The 16,626-nt window shown below is 37.5% G+C and overlaps 1 protein-coding gene across 1 annotated transcript in view; it reads left to right on the forward strand.

The window, feature by feature from the left end:
• The window catches only part of Mdn1 (MDN1, midasin homolog (yeast)), a 161,743-nt gene that overhangs the window by 10,329 nt on the left and 134,788 nt on the right, over positions 1-16,626 (forward strand). The window contains 7 exon segments of the mRNA XM_013016634.1: positions 2,935-3,159; positions 3,643-3,750; positions 3,826-4,018; positions 7,895-8,137; positions 8,349-8,480; positions 10,662-10,765; positions 12,574-12,688. Coding sequence (XP_012872088.1) covers positions 2,935-3,159; positions 3,643-3,750; positions 3,826-4,018; positions 7,895-8,137; positions 8,349-8,480; positions 10,662-10,765; positions 12,574-12,688 — 1,120 coding nt within the window.

Below are 16,626 nucleotides of genomic sequence, written 5' to 3' on the forward strand. Positions count from 1 at the left end.
AAAAAAAAATTCATTGTATATAGGTACATTTTATGGATCTACTCATCTATTGTGTGGCATCTGGGCTATTTCCATATCTTGGTGAATAGTGCAGTAGTAAACATGGATGTGCAGGTGTTCTTATCATATTCTGCTTGTGATGTTCAAGGTAGCTGCCCAGGCTAATTATTTTTTTATTACTTTTTTTCTTTTTTTTTTACTAGTCCTGGGGTTTGAACTCAAAGCCTTCTAATTACTAAGCAAGTACTCTACTTGAGCTATGCACCTCAGCCCTTAAGGTTTTATTTTGTTTGCTTTTATTTTGAAATAATACTTCACAGTGCAGTCTAGGCTGATGTTGATCTGGTTATCCTCCTGCCTGTGCCTACTCAGTGCTGGGTTTCAAGCATGTACCATCCTGCTGAACATTGGTTTCTTTTAAATACTTGCCATCAGGATGGGTCTGGAAAAATGTCCTACATTCTTTCAAAAATTGCTAAGACAGAAGTATTATAGAGTTTACAACTAGATGAATGAGATTTATTCGTTGGAATAATTGAACAGGTAAAGTAGAAGTGCTGTAAAGAGTTGAGTGTAATGATGCACTCCTCCCAAGTTGTTGGGAGGCAGAGGCAGGGGACGTATCTTGAGTTTCGGACCACATAGGGAGTTGTAGTTATTATAAAATATGTTAAAATACAATTAATTGTAAAATATATGGCTTGTGTAGAATAGTCAAGAGAAACATCAAAATTGCTAAGTCTGTAAGTTGAGAAAAGTTCTGGTCTTAATAATGAGAATACTAGTGAGAATGGCTTTTATATCCAGTGTTCTACTGTTGATATGATTTATTATTATTTTATCCTTGATGCAGTAAGTATGTGTTCACTTACTTGGAAAAGTGATCTTTAGTTCTCATATGAGGGACGAGGAAATAATGTCTTTCAGAGGTCAGAGATTAAGGAGGAGTTACTTTGTAGGTGTGCTAGCACACTCCCCCCCAACTTGTTCTAAACCTTTATGTCAGCTATAGATTTATTTTTGATAATTATTTAGGTGATAGATGTGCTAGAAACAGCTAGATAGCTGTTTTCCTATATTAAGTAAGCATGAGGCAATTGCTTGATTTTTCTTCTTTTTATTTTTCCAAGGCAGTATATATTTGTTCTACCTTGTTCTAAAAATGATAAATGCAGAAATAATGTATAGGTGATGTTATGTAATGGTTTTTTTTATTTTTAGTTTTAAGAAACTGGTTAATTTGACGTTTCAAGTTAACACTGTACAGTAGGGGTGGGGAGATTCCAGCCCCTGGGCAATCTGAGGTCTGCAAAATCATTTCACATACATCAGGACAGACATGCTTCTTGTATGCTTCTCATGGCTGTGTGAGGCAGCATCTGCCTGTGGTGATCATTTTTCATGGCCTATGAATGGTGTTAAAAACGTCCAAGTAGCCCTTGGCAGAGAAAAGATTTTCCATCTCTGCAGGTATGTAAAATATATAAGGTCACTTTTACCTAATATTTTGTTGGTAGGATGCAGTCATTCATTCCAGGTGGTCTTCATTTTAAGCTCATTTAAGTCATACCATGTGAGTTTCTCTACTTAAAGACCTAGAAGCATATACAAACAATTGTTTTTTTCTTTCAACATTTATTTATGGGCTTATTTGTTGGATGCTGATTGATTGTTTGGGTTCCAAGATTGAACCCAGGTACATGTGTAAGCTAAGGAGGAGTCCCCAACTAAAGTATATCTCAAACCACAATTTGTAAGCAGTGCAGTGCAATGTATCAAGTACTAAAGTAGAGGTGTCAAGCAAAATCTTAAGGAGCTGAGAAATCATTTAAAGGAAGAAAATTAAGTATTAACTTCTTGAAAATAAGAAGTTTGGCACTTTTGTAAAAGAAAATTGAGCATTGAAAATGAAGAGGATTTCAGTGTTGAACATGCTTTGATTCCTTTCTTTCTCACATTCCATGTCTTCTCTTCTTCTTCTCTTCCTTCCTTTCCTTTGCCCTTCCACCTCATTTCCTCTTTCCTTCATTCCCCTCTTTTTTCCCCTCCTCCTTTTCTTCCTTTCTCTCTCCTCTCTCAGGGCATATATTCTATATTGTCTTTTTTTTTTCTATATGTGTGTGTTTGTTTCTATATCTGTGTTGGTCTGTCAGTCTGTCAGATCTGTTTCCTGAGTAGCCTGGATTATAGGCATAAGCCACTGTGCCTGGCTCATAATTTCTTTTTGGTAACCATTCCAGTTGAATAAATGTATCTTAGATAACATTATGTTTTAAACTCATAAGATTCCGTTGAATACCACCTATTGTTGTATAGTTCTATCCGTATTTGTTTCTGTAAGTGATGCTTTTTTTTTTTTTTTTGGTCCGGTTGTGGGGCCTGAACTCTGGGCCTGAGCACTGTCCCTCAGCCCTTCAGCTCAAGGCTAGTGCACTACCACTTGAGCCACAGCGCCACTTCCAGCTTTTTTCTTTTGCTTATGTGGTGCTGAGGAATTGAACCCAGGGCCTCAGGCATGCAAGGCAAGCGCTCTGCCACTGAGCCAACTTCCCAGCCCCTAAGTGATTCTTTTTTACCAGATAGTAACCTCTTTGCAAAAAGAATCTTCTCTTGGTTTTGAATCTCCCAAGTATTGACAAATTATTTAGCTGATACGAGAATTCAATAAATGTTGGAGTGAGTGTATTTTCAGTAATAAACACTCTTTTTTCTTTATTTTTCCTCCTTTTATTGTCATTCCCTCTGGTCTTATGTGTAGCACCTGAGTCAGCTATCTTATGCCATGAAACTGGTTCCTAAATTGGTGGGTGGCTTGGGCGTTCTCTACGTTCTCAGATCTTTATGACACATATGCTCTCTTGTCTCAAGTGTAGGTATGTGTACTTGGATGATTGCTTTAACCAATGAAAATGCTATTTTATTTTTTTCTTGAAGGTTTGCATTGCGATATTTCAAGGACACTTACCCAGTCTTTCAAAGACTCTTCCTAGAGAGTTCAGATGCTAATCCAGTCCGTTACGGGCGTAGGAGGATGAAACTCCGGGACCTAATGGAAGCAGCCTACAAGTTTCTACAGCAAGAGCAGTCTGTTTTCCGGGAGCTCTGGGACTGGAGTGTTTGTGTTCCTCTCCTCAGGAGCCATGACACCTTGGTCCGCTGGTGGGTAGCTATTGGACTTTTCCTGTGCTGCTAGTGGAGAGGTATATGGAGGGCTATATGTAGTTGTGTCTGGGGAGAACAGGACAAGGAAAACATTTTAAATTTGTTGTTTTTGTTCCTAAGAATATTAGTCATACTTTAGAGAAAAATGAAATGATTTGAGTGAAATTTTATTTTATTTTATTTTATTTTATTTTATTTTTTGGTCCAAGACAGAACTTAAACTTGATATCTGATGCTTTTGCTCATTGGCAAGCACTCTACCATCTGAGCCCACTTTTAGCCCCATTTCATGGTTTTCTAAGTTAACTTATTGTGCCTGATTTTTACTTTATACTCTTTTTTTTTTCTGGTGCCACTTGAGTGAAGCCTCCAGTTGTAGTACTTGGTTGTAACAAGGTTTCTTTTTGTTTTTATTGATTAGTTTTCTTAGTAGTCAACTACAGATAACCTGTGTTTATTTACTTATTTTTATCTTTCCAGGTACACAGCTAGTTGTCTGGCTTTAGTCACTTGTATGAATGAAGAGCACAAGTTATCTTTCCTGAAGAAGATTTTTAATAGTGATGAATTGATCCATTTCCGGTTGAGGTAAGCAAGAGTTCCCTGGGTCTAGCTGTGAGCTTTTTCTGCTATAAAATAATTGATGAGACTCTTTCCCCTCAGGTTATTAGAAGAGGCCCAGTTGCAAGACTTAGAGAAAGCCTTAGTTTTGGCCAATCCACAAGCCTGCCTTTGGCGTAAGGAGAATGAGCTACAGTATTTACAAGGACATGTGGTGTCAGCCGACCTCTCCTCTAGGGTGACAGCTGTCTGTGGTGTGGTGCTACCGAGGCAGCTGCCAGCCTCTGGAGAACAGGTATGTTGGACTTAGTATGGGAATACACTCCCTCTCTGAATCCTGAGTTAGTCATATTGTGTTTGCTGAATTTCTGCTCTGTATTTAGAACTGTTCATGGGGAAATTCACTTTGAGCCCTCTTCCTTAGTATTCCCTTTGTTTCTGTTTAATATGAAATTAGAAACTAATGATGCCTTAACCTGTGTTGGGCACAGTGATGCATATGTGTGCCGTGGACCGGGTTCTGTCGGGACGACGGAGGACACCTAGGGGAGGAACCTGGAATAGGATGGGGAGATGGCAAACAGACAACTCACACACATTAGGAGTGGATGCTGAGTGCTGAGTGCGATTTAATGCAGAGGATAACAAACTTTTATAGCAAAAAGTCTCCATAAGAAAGGGCAAAAGGTTACACAATCTTGCTGCAAGGCTTCGTTCTTGGATGGTCACCAGCTGGTCGCCTGAAAGGGCAAAAGTTTACACAATCTCGCTGCAGGGCTTCATTCTTGGGTGGTCAACAGCTGGTCGCCTGAAAGGCACTTGTTTCCGGCTTATCTCTAAGAAATATAATGGGTTTCGATGTTTGTCACCATCTAACCATTACCTTATTTCTATAGAGGCCTTAATTGTCCCATAAGATCTTTCCTGTTCCTTCTTTAATAGTAAGGTCATGGAGGCCTAGATCTAGGAAGTCTCTTAGTAAATGAAAGAGAGTAACAGGAAGTTCTTTCTCCTAAGTAATTATCTCAGCAATTGCCATACATTCCTTCTGTTCTAGTCGTCCTACAGCTTCTTGTAAGTCTCTTACAAACAATTCCTTCTGCTGAAGTGACTTTGTGAAACTCCCAATACTTTTATATTTGCTTATGGCTTGTCTACTAGCCTCCATAAGAGGGGTTTCAGGGTAGCACATAACTCTGGTGAGTTAGTCATATTTTTAAGACACTCATCAGATATTGGAGTTGTCAACACTCTTAAGAAAGAGCTTTGAATAAGGGAACGTTGACAATGAATAAGTACGATGAACAGCAGAAACAGTAAAAGATTAATAGGCACTCTTATACAGTGAGGAAAAGAAATGCAGAAACACATCTTTCCCAGGGGTTTGCCAGCCTTTTTCCAGGAGTAGGCCTCTTAGAAGCCCTATTCTCCGAGGTAGACTTCGGTGAAGTCCCAAAACTTGGAGATAGGTTTTTGTAAAGCCCCATTCTCTGAGGTAGACTTTGGTGACGTCCCATAACTCAGAGATAGGTCTCTGAAGCCCCTATCTTGGTCTGATAGATGGTTTCCCATACTAAGCAGACTCCACTGGAGTCGGCGTGGCATATGTGTAGTCTTAGATTAAGTCAGATGGATTATTTGAGGCCAGCCAGAACAACTTAGAGAGAATCTCTAGCTCATGATGAAACAGTTAGTATGTGAGAGTCCCTGAATTTGCTTAATAGCAATGCTAAAACAATCTAAATCAGAAGAAAAAAACTTTAGTATATCTCTTTGTTTGCTTGATATGGACAGCCCTATGAAGTTAAGTAGCACATGCTTTTATCTTTTATTAACATAATATAAAAACAAGATAACTTGCCTGGAGGCACTAGTACTATTTTGTGCCAAAAGTAAGACTACACATAGATATAACTTCTAGCTCTTTTCTCTACATTTTAGATAAAATCTTGGAAGTAGCTTTAAACTCAATCCTACTACTTCAGCATCCTGAGTACTGTAATTACCTTGGGACAGCACCATGCCCAGCTTCTTTACCACTTTTTCTGTCAGTATATTGTCCTTGCCCATTGTGTGGGAAGCTAGAATGTGAATATATATGGCTCCACTCTATGCTCAAAGTTTATAGATTATACATTTAAAACCATTAAGAGCCAGTCTGTTTTCCCTTAGCATTCTTCAGTTATCACCACAATTGTCACTTCGATATTCACCCGCTTTTCTCGGAACACGTCTTGGGTCACTTAAACCATTAGTTTCTGACTAGTGCTTTTTTATGGAAGAAAATTAAAGGGAGATACATAGAGGAAAACATACTTGTCAAAAGTGTTTTTAGGGCTGAGTATGATAGCTCACATCTGTAATCCACTTCTTGGACAGCAGAGACTGGAAGATCAAAGAGAGAATTTTGTGCCTAAGACCAGCTCCAGCAAAGTTCTTGAGCCCTTTGTTAAAAATACAAACATAGGGTTGGGAGTGTAGCGCAAGTGGTAGAGGACTTGTTTAGCATCAGTGAGTTCTTGGGTTCCATCCTCAGTACTGGAAATGAAGGATGTGTTTTTTAGTGCAGTGATTACTTATGAACTGAATATATCTGTCTATATAACCAGTACCAAGAAACCAGCACTTCAATAGTCTAATGACTGCTGTCAATCCTACACCTTTCATCCCATGTCTCTATCCTGTAACCACTATTATATTAGTTTTGGAGCTTTAGTTAATATAGTAAATGGTTCTGAGTATAATGGTAATTCTGGTGTTCAGAAGCTACATAGCTGCTAGGGAAGAAGCACAGAATGTACATGCTTCCCATGAAATTACTGAGAGCAACAACCCTGAGGAAATTTCAAGAACATCCATCACCTTATCTTAAAGGGGTCAAACCATAGCCATGTTTGGGAAATTACAGCCTCTTTTAAAAACCTCTTAAATTACAAGCTGTTATAATAGGGCTGGGGGTATAGCTCAGTAATCTCTAGCACAAAAAGACCACCATAGAAAAATCATTAGCTGTTCCATTTTTTTCAAAAGATCTTCTACCACCATGTATGTTACTTTATTATTTAAAAATTAATTGTAATAATTTGCACATGATATTTACTATTACGATTAAGTTAATAAGTGTTCACATTTTCGTGCAACTAGTATCTAGAACTTTCACTTCCTGTGAAACTGAAGCCCATTAAACATACTACATGCATTGTTCATACTTTCAGCTTTTTGAGATAGAAAATATATTCAAAGTAGAAAAGATTGTTGATTAATTCCTACACCCAACTTCAGTCACTTAGCAGTTCATGACTACTTCCTTCATCTGTATAGTTTCCTTTATTATTTTGAAGCAAATTTCAATTTATCTTAGTATTTATTTCCTAAAAGACAGAGAGAGACTGAGACTGAGATTTCAGACTGGGCATATAACTCTTGTATAGTGCTTATCAAGCATGTTCAGATCTTCAGATTTGATCCTTGTCAGGCAATACAAAAGCAGAAAAGGACTTAAGCAATATACCTGGGCCTTGGGAATCTACTAATTTAATAATGTGTCCTCAGTGTCTGTTTCTTTAATTATCTCATTAAGGCATGTGTCCTTTTTTTCCTCTGGGGTTAGTATGTTTGTGTGCCTGTGCTAAAGATCCGACCCAGAGTCTTGTGTATATACTCAGCCCCTATATTACTACATTTTTTCTTTTTTTTCAGTACTGCAATTCTGGCTCTAAGACTCAAAACTTGCTAATAGGTAACCATTCCAGACAGGCCCCCAGCTCTAGATGTGAAGTCCTAGAACATGGAGAGAGGAAGAAAATAAAAATCACCAACTTTAAAGTTTAGTGTCTCCTTACACCCCACCCCACCATCCTGCCCCAACTTTTTCCCCCTTAGTTGGTAGTGGAATTTGAACTCAAGACATCCTATCATTTGAGCCCCACCTCTAGTCCTAGCATCTTAAATTTTGGAAGCTATTTTTCTTAAATTTGTTTAAAAATCTGACTTCTCATTCTTCAATCAAAAAGTGAAAGGAAAAATTCTAATCCTTACCTGTTATGATAGCTTAAATACTAATTTATTCATTACAATTTCTATAAACGCGATACAAACATTGTAGGAAGTAACCTGTGTCCTTTCGAAGTTACTTACTGAAATACTTTCCATTTCTCACTTGTCGTCTTAGGCGGATAATAGGAGTTCTTCACGTGAACAGAAACTGGCCCTTTGGTCGTATGTGTTGGTTGAATCTGTCTGCAAAAATCTTCAGACCTTAGCTATGGCAGTGGCTTCTCATCGTGCTGTGTTGTTGGAAGGACCAATTGGATGTGGCAAAACTTCCTTAGTTGAATACTTAGCTGCAATGACAGGTAGAAGAAAGCCTCCTCAGCTTCTCAAAGTCCAGCTTGGTGACCAGACTGATAGTAAGGTAATTAAGAATGGCAGGTGTTGGTGGTTGGCATGCTTGTACATACTGGTATTCAAATGTTTCTGCTAATGGAAGATAGTTATTGTTCTTGCTCATAATTTTTGAGACAATCTATAAACCGAGAACCTATTTTTTCCCTATTGAAGTTTAACAGACTTAAGCATATAGCTTTATCAACTCAGGTGTGTGGTTTCATGAATTGCTTTTACAGATGCTGTTGGGGATGTATCGTTGCACAGATGTTCCTGGAGAGTTTGTGTGGCAGCCTGGCACCCTGACACAGGCAGCCACAAAGGGTTACTGGATTCTTCTGGAGGATATTGACTATGCCCCTTTAGATGTGGTATGTCATAGTGTTAAATTGTGGCCCCTGAATTTTTTTTTTGGAGGGGGTGGGATCTGGTTCCAGGATTTGAACTCTTGCTCTCTCAATTGGCTTATTACTCATGTGTTCTACCATCTGAGCTATGCTTCCTGACCAGTATTTTGCTGGGTAATTTATAGGTATAGTCTACCAGGCTTTTCTGCTTGGGCTAGCTTTGAACCTTGACTTTCTGGGCCTTAGCCTCCTAAATTACTAGGATTATAGATGTGAGTCATTGGCTCTTGGCTTGAAAATGTTTTTCCTTCTTTTTCTTCTTTCATTTTTTCCCTTTGCCTCCTTTTTCCACATCTCCTGCTTGTTTTTTTTCTTTTTTCTTTACTAGATTTTAAATACACAGCCTTGTGCTTTCTCTCTTTTTTGGGGGGTTGGGGAGCACGTTGGTCATCAGGCCTGAACTCAGGGCCTGGGCACTGTCTCTGAGCCTTTTTACTCAAAGCTAGCTTTCTACCACTTTGAGCCACAGGGCCACTTTGGGTTTTCTGGTGATTAATTGGAGGTAAGAGGGTCTTGGACTTCCTAGTCTGAACTAGCTTTAGCCCAAATCCTTAAACTCTTAAATAGGTAGGATTTTAGGTATGAGCCGCCAGTGAATCTACTGGCATATTTTTCACAGACCAGTGCCTGTGAAATTATCCTAATTATCTTTGCTTTGTCAAGTGTCCATGCAGTGTCACTAATTACATACCTAATATTCCAGCACTTAGGAGGATAGAAGAAGAGTTCTAGGCCAGTCTAGGATACAAAGTGGATTTCAGTCCAGCCTGAGCTATATAAATAGACTCATCCCCCCAAAAACCAAAAAGCATCAGACAAAATTCATATCCAATGTTTGGCAGTCATGGGATTATAGAAGTTCACAGAGAAAAAACTAAATTGAATAGGTATGGTAGTCCATGTCTATAATCCCATCATCTTAAGTGCAGAAAGGAGAGACATGGCTTGGGTCCCTAATTTCAAATGCTGGGGGGGGGGGGGCAGTGTGGCTGAAAGGGTAGATTCACTGGGAGCTCACACCAGTAATCCTGTCTACTCAAGAAGCTGAGATCTGAGGATTTGGGCTCAAAGCCAGTTCAGGCATCAGAAGTCCATGATAAGCTCTTACCTAATTCAACTTAAGAAAGAAAGCTACTTAAGCCATGCACAGTAGTGTGTGGTGGGAGGGGGGGAAGGGGACTAAGGCAGTTAGATCACTTGAATCTAGGAGTTTGAGCCTCAGCTCAAAGTGAGTGTTGTATCCAGCACCCTGTCTTAAAAATAATAGCGCCAGTTCAAGATGTTCAAGTAGATTCTCTTCCACTCTAAGAATAGCTTCTTCTGACATTCATTTACTAAGCCAGAACCTAAATGTATCTTCTCTCATTTAGGCTAATGTCCCTTTCTGTATTTATCTCCTCTGTCTACATAGTGGTCTTCTGATTCTATTTCTGTTGTGCTTTTGTTTCCTAACCAGTGTCTTTTTAACCTTCTTTTCTCCTGATTATGCGCATGTTAGATTAGTGCACATATTACTACACAGTTGAAAATGTCGTTTTTAGCCTGATATCCAATTGGTTTCAAATTTTTAGCGTAGCCAAGAGACTTTTTGTCATCCATCTAAACCTTCCACCTTTGTACTTCTACACTATTACATCCTTTACCTACCATAACAGAATTTCTCATCTCATACTACTAGGTGTATAAACTTTTATGTATTTAATTAATTTTGCTTAGATTATATATGCCATATTTGGCTAATTAATATTTTTAAGACTCAGCAAGTTCTTTTTTTTAACTTTTGAATTTATTTCATGACCCTGCTTTTTAAAGCACTCTGTTCAGATTCAGAGCCTTGCCTATCTTCACAAACAACTTTGTGGTACTTATAATTGCCGTTTGCATGTCTTGTCACCTCCCAGAAGACTCCAGTCTTGTTCATATACTTGTGTCTTGTTGGTTCTGGTTTACAGTAAGCACTCAGTGAATATGGAGTGCTTGAATGTAGGTGGCTCAACTTGCATTTGAACTCAGCTTACATTTGTCTCCATTTTGCACGATGAGAACTAGAGTTTCTTCTAGAACTGTTTCTGTCATTTTGAGAAAGAATTGTTTTGTCTTAAGTTCTGTCTTTATGGTGGTATCTGAATGGGTTTTGTAATTTAGGTTTCTGTGCTGATCCCTCTCTTGGAAAATAGAGAACTTTTGATTCCTGGCCAAGGTGACTATTTGAAGGTGGCTCCTGGCTTTCAGTTTTTTGCAACCCGGAGGTATGTGTTATTATCTTAATAAAAGATAGGTTTTTTTTTCTGTTTAAAAATGAGTAAGACTGTAAAATATTTTATATTGTTTTCATACGTAATAACTATTGGTAAGATTATTGCCAGCCCTGAGTTTGAGTGCTGACCTGTACCTTTGAATACCTTACCTGTCTGAAGATGATGGTGCTTATTTCTAACGATGTCTATAAAGATGAAATGAAGAAACAAGGCATTAAGGAGCTATTACATAATAAGCAGCCAATTAATGCTGGCTATGATTATGGTAAACGTGTAGATAACAGTTTTTTAAAAACCACTGAATGTAAGCATGAACAAAGGAATAAAGACTAAGCAAATTAAATATATGTTTGTCTACATATTACAATAATAGCAAAAGAGAAGTTTATTTCTTACTGTTTGTTTACCTTTGTGTAGTTCAAGTTCTTAAAATCTCCACTATCAAAATTTGATCATTTTATTTTTAGAATTGTATTTGTGTTTACTTTAGTAAACATTCACTCCTAGATGGAGTTTGGATCTAATGGGACAATTTTCAATAACCCATTTGTAGATCTTTAACTTTTGTGGTTCTAGTGCTAAGGTTTGAACTCAGAGCCTCAGGCTTGGTAGGCAGGTACTCTACCACTGAATTATTTACTACTAGCCACTCCTATTTTGTAGATCTTGATTGTGTTTACAGAGATAATGAAGTTCCTCCCTACTAGATTCATGCATTTCCCAGAAAGTCCCATGACATCATGGAAAGATACTAGACAAAATTGATACTAGAATTTGAATTCAGCTTTAAGATGTGATTTGTAGTCTAGTTGAGTTAGCAAGGCACATTATTTTCCTTCTTTTCCTTATCCATTTGAAAAAAAAAAGTCCTCTTCCTTTCAGGACAATTGTGATGAGGTTATAATGGCTTATAATATGAATGTATCTGTAGCTTGTCCGTAATGTAGAATTAATGTATTCTTTCTCCTTTTTCTGGAAATTTTTAATAATCTCAGGTCTAAAAGCAATAAAAAAACAGTAAAGTATCCTGTTATAGACCTCGGATAAGCTACTTGTGCTTAATGGAAGAACATGTCACTAATGAGATTGAAATTCTTACCTCATGAAATCATTTGCAGTGACTTGAAAATAATTTGAAGCTTTTAGAAAATAGTAAACTATGGGGGAACAAACCATGGACCTTTAATAATTTTTCATCTGATTTGTAAATTCTACACAGTTTCTAGTACCAAGAAGAGATTGTTATTCACATATGAAATAATGTTCAACAAATGATGACACGTATCTATAGTGGTTTCCCTCCCCTCTGATTTCCTATTCCATGATTTTAATCTTAATGGTCAATGAGCCCTCAATTTATTAAAAGAAATATCCCGAAAATTAGTGATTTATATGTTTTAATAGCTTTTGTTTCAGGATATTGATATAATTGTTTTATGACTAGATTTTGTTGTTATTGTTCTTGCTATTTTGAGACAAGTTCTTTCTCTGTAGCTCCGACTGGCCTAGAACCTGATATCTTTCTGCCACAGCCTCTCCCAACAGTTTGGATTCTCGGTGTGTGTTCACACACCCACCTTATGATTTATTTGCAGTTGTTAACTTCTTCAATGTGTCTCATTTATAAGATATACTCGTCTTTGGTAACTCTGTATAAGCTAAAATACAGACTAAAACACTGGTTTCAGTCATCCACTGTAGGTCTTGGCGTCGATCATGAATAAGATGGATCTGCTGTGATTGGAGATTAAAACTAAAAATTTTGTGTCCCTATTTCTCATTCTTATTTTGAAATGTAGACTCTTGAGCTCTGGAGGAAATTGGTATCGGCCACTTAATAGTCATGCTACTTTGCTGGACAAATATTGGACTAAAATTCACCTAGATAATCTGGATAGGAAAGAACTGAATGAGGTATGTGGTATTAGAAAATATTAGAACTTTTCATTATGAAAAGTTCCAAACTTAAATGAAAATAGAGAAAAAAGTACAAGATGAGTGTCCCTTCTCTAAAACTTCAAAATTCCAAATGCTTATAAACGTTTTTGAACACTGACATGATACTACAAGTAGAATATGCCACATCTGACCTTTGTGTGTTGGGATAGTCAGAATGGGACACATTAAAATCATTGTACATATTACTTTAAGTATCTATGAAAATAGTGAATTTTATGTGTTTATTTGTTACTTTATTTGCCTCGTTTATTTTTTTCCGACAAATATTTAAGCATGCATCCCTAAAAGTTCAAATGTATTAAAGAACATTTTATATATAAACAGATTAAGAATAATATGGTCAGTAATTTTTCTGTATCCTTTCACTCTTAGATCATTAGACCATATGTAAATTTTTCTAATTTTCTTCATAGGTTCTTTTTTTTTTTTTTGGTGGGTCGTGGGGCTTGAACTCTCGGCTTGGGCGCAGTCCCTGTGCTCTTTAGCCCTCTAACACTGGAACCACAGCGCCACTTCTGGTTTTCTAGTGATTTAATGGAGAGAAAAATCTTATGGACTTTCCTGCCCCAGCTGGCTTTGAATGGTGATCCTCAGATCTTAGCCTCCTGAGTAGCTAAGATTACAGGCGTGAGCCACCAGCGCCCGGCTTCTTTTTACTAAGATTGACTTGGCGCTAGTGTCTTTCCCAGTTGACAGTTTAACATACACTTTCTTCTGGGAATCAATAAGAATTGAGGGGAATTATTTAATACATTGCTTTTGCATACTGTTATCCTAGATTAAGAGATACTCCTACTTTATAATGCTCATACTTGATCTCCCTTTCTACTTTTACCTTCTCCATCCTGTTTTTTTTGGCTCCCTTATCAAATATTAGGTAGCCATAGTTCTGTGAGTTCATTTCTACATCTTCAGTTCTATGCCATTGGTCCTCAGCTTATTCTCATGCCAGTACCAAACTGTTTATGTTACTATGGCTTTGAGTTTGAAGTTTGGTATTGATATTCCTCCACCACGGTTCTTCTTGCTAAGGATTTTTTTTTTCCTATTACAGGTCTTCTATTATTCCACATGAATTTTTGGTTTACTTCTTCTATTTCATTGAAGATTGATGTTGGGATATTGATGGGCATTGCCTTGAATTTGTAGATGGCCTTTGGCAGTATTATCGTTTTCACAATGTTAATCCTCCCAATCCAGGAGCATGGGAGGTTTTTCCACTTAGATCTGCTTTAATTTCTTTTTTCAAGTTTTTAAAGTTTTCATTATAGAAGTCCTTCACTTCCTTGGTTAATTCCTAGGTTTTCTTTTCTTTTTTTTTTTTTTTTGAGGCTATTTCAAAAGGAATTGCTTTACTGATTTTAGCCTCGCTCTTATTGTTGGCTTACAAAAAAGCCATTGATTTTTGTGGATTAATTTTATGCCCTGTTACTTTGCCAAAGTTTTAGATCAACTCAAGTAACTTGGGAGAAGAGTCTGTGGGGTTCTTTAAATATTGCCATCTGCAAAGAGAAAAAGTTTTATTTCTTTCCCTGTTTGGATCCCCTTTATGTTTGTCTCTTGCCTTGTTGCTTTGGCTAGAAATTCCAATGCTATATTGAAAAGGAGTGGAGAGAGTGGGCATTCTTACCTTGTTTCTGATTTTAGAGTAAATGGCTTTAATTTTCGACCATTAAGTATAAGGCTAGCTGTAGTTTCGTCATATACAGCCTTTATTATATGAGGAATGTTCCATGGATTTCTAGTTTCTCCAGAGCTTTCATGATAAAGGGGTGTTGGATCTTGTCAAATGCTTTTTCTGCATAAACCTATTAATGTGTTGAATTACATTAATTGGCTTGCATATATTGAACCAGTTTTGTATCCCTGGAATGAATCCTATTTGATCATAACATATAATTTTTTTGATTAGTCATTGAAGTCAGTTGGCCAGAATTTTATTGAGAAGTTTTGCATCTATGTTCATCAAAGAAAGTTTTGCATCTATGTTCATCAAAGAAAATGGGACTATAGTTCTCTTCCTTAGATGGTCCCTGTCTGGTTTTGGGATGAGGGTTATGCTGGCTTCATAGAATGAGTTTGATATGTGAACTTCTGCTTTCCATTTCATTGAAGAGTTTGAGGAGTATTGGAGTGAATTTTCCTTTGAAGGCCTTGTAGAATTTGGCTGTGAGTCTGTCTGGTCCTAGGCTTTTCTTGGATGTGAGGTCTTTCATTGCCATTTCTATTTCATTGCTTGATATGTCTATTTTGTTGGTTTAAATCTTCTTGGTTTCATTTGGGTTCATCAATATTTGCTAGAAGTTTTCCCCTTCCAGATTCTCCAGTTTGTTAGCAAAAAGGTTTGCAGTGTATTCCCTTACAATGTTCTGAATCTTACTTGTTTCTGTTGTGATGTTTCCATTCTTGTCTCTGATTTTGTTTATTTGGGTGTCTTCTGTTTTGGATTTTTTTTTTTTTTTTGGGTCAGATTTGCTAAGGGTCTGTCAATTTTGTTTTTTCGAAGAACCAACTCATTGTCTTGTTGGCTCTTTTGGGGTTTTTTTTTTGGACTGTAATTCATTTAATTCTGATTTAATTTTTATTATGTGTCTACTGGATTGGGGTTTGGCTTGTTGCGCTTTTTCGAGGAGCTTAAAGTTCATCATTAAATTATTGGTTTGAGATTTCTCCCATTTGTTGATGTAGGCACTCAAGAGCTATAAATTTTCCCCTGAGTTATGTCTTTGCTGTGTCCCAGAGGAGTTGGTATTTTGTGTGGTCATTTTTGTTAAATACCATAAATGTTTGAATTTCAATTCTGTTCTCTTCAGTGACCCACTGGTGATCCAACAATATGTTGTTCAGTCTTCATGAGTTGTAAGATTTTCTATGGTGGCTTTGGTATTGAGCTCTAATTTTATTCTGTTATGGTCTGAGAGAATGCGGGGAATAGTTTCAATATTTCTGAATTTGTACAGATTGCTTTGTGCCCTAAAGTGTTACCTATTTTGGAGAATGATCCATGTACTGCCGAGAAGAATGTGTATTCTGGTGTTGCTGGGTAGAATATTCTATAGATGCCTTTTTTTTATTGTGAACATACTGTACAGAGGGGTTACAATTACATGGGCAAGATAATGAGTACATTTCTTGTCAAGCATTGCAGCCTCCTCCTTTGTTTACCCTTCACATCCCTTCCCAGCCTCTCCCACCCCCCTCAACTCTGCTCCCCCCACCAAAGTTGTAAAGTTCGTTTTCGACATAACTTGTACTTCTCATTGTTGCAACGGGTCCACCTGTATCCTTAAACGACTTGTTTTTCCCCTTCTCCTCCACAAATTATACCGACATCTATAGATGTCTTTTAAGTCTAGTTGCTATGCAGTTAATTGGTTCTGAAGCTTCTATGTTGAGTTATTGCCATGTTGATCTATAAGGTGCAGGTTCCTGAGCTTTAAGAAAAGCATAACATTTTTCATAGTGAAATCAATTTTTTTCTTTGTTTTGTATGTTTGTAGACTAATAGTATAGAGTTAAACATGGGATCTTGAAATTTTTGCTTGGCTGTTTTGGTCACAGCTAATACACTGTGACTTGAACGACCCCTTAGTATAAAAGCATTTTTTGCTGGTTCATTGAAAGTGAGTCTGTTGTTCTTTTTTTCTACCCTGGCTTAAGTCAAACTGTGATCCTCTGATCTCAACCTTTTGAGAAGTTAGTATTACTGGACTGGGCTTCTAATGCCCTGTTCGTAAGAAATCCACTTTTTTTTTTTTGGGTCTGGTCATGGGGCCTGAACTCTGGGCCTGGGCTCTGTCCCTCAGCTCTTCAGCTCAAGGCTAGTGCTCTACCACTTGAGCCACAGCGCCACTTCCGGCTTTTTTCTTTTTGCTTATGTGGTGCTGAGGAAT

The sequence above is a fragment of the Dipodomys ordii genome, unplaced genomic scaffold (genome assembly GCF_000151885.1).
Source record: "Dipodomys ordii isolate 6190 unplaced genomic scaffold, Dord_2.0 Scaffold32, whole genome shotgun sequence".
Classification (NCBI taxonomy): Eukaryota; Metazoa; Chordata; class Mammalia; order Rodentia; family Heteromyidae; genus Dipodomys; species Dipodomys ordii.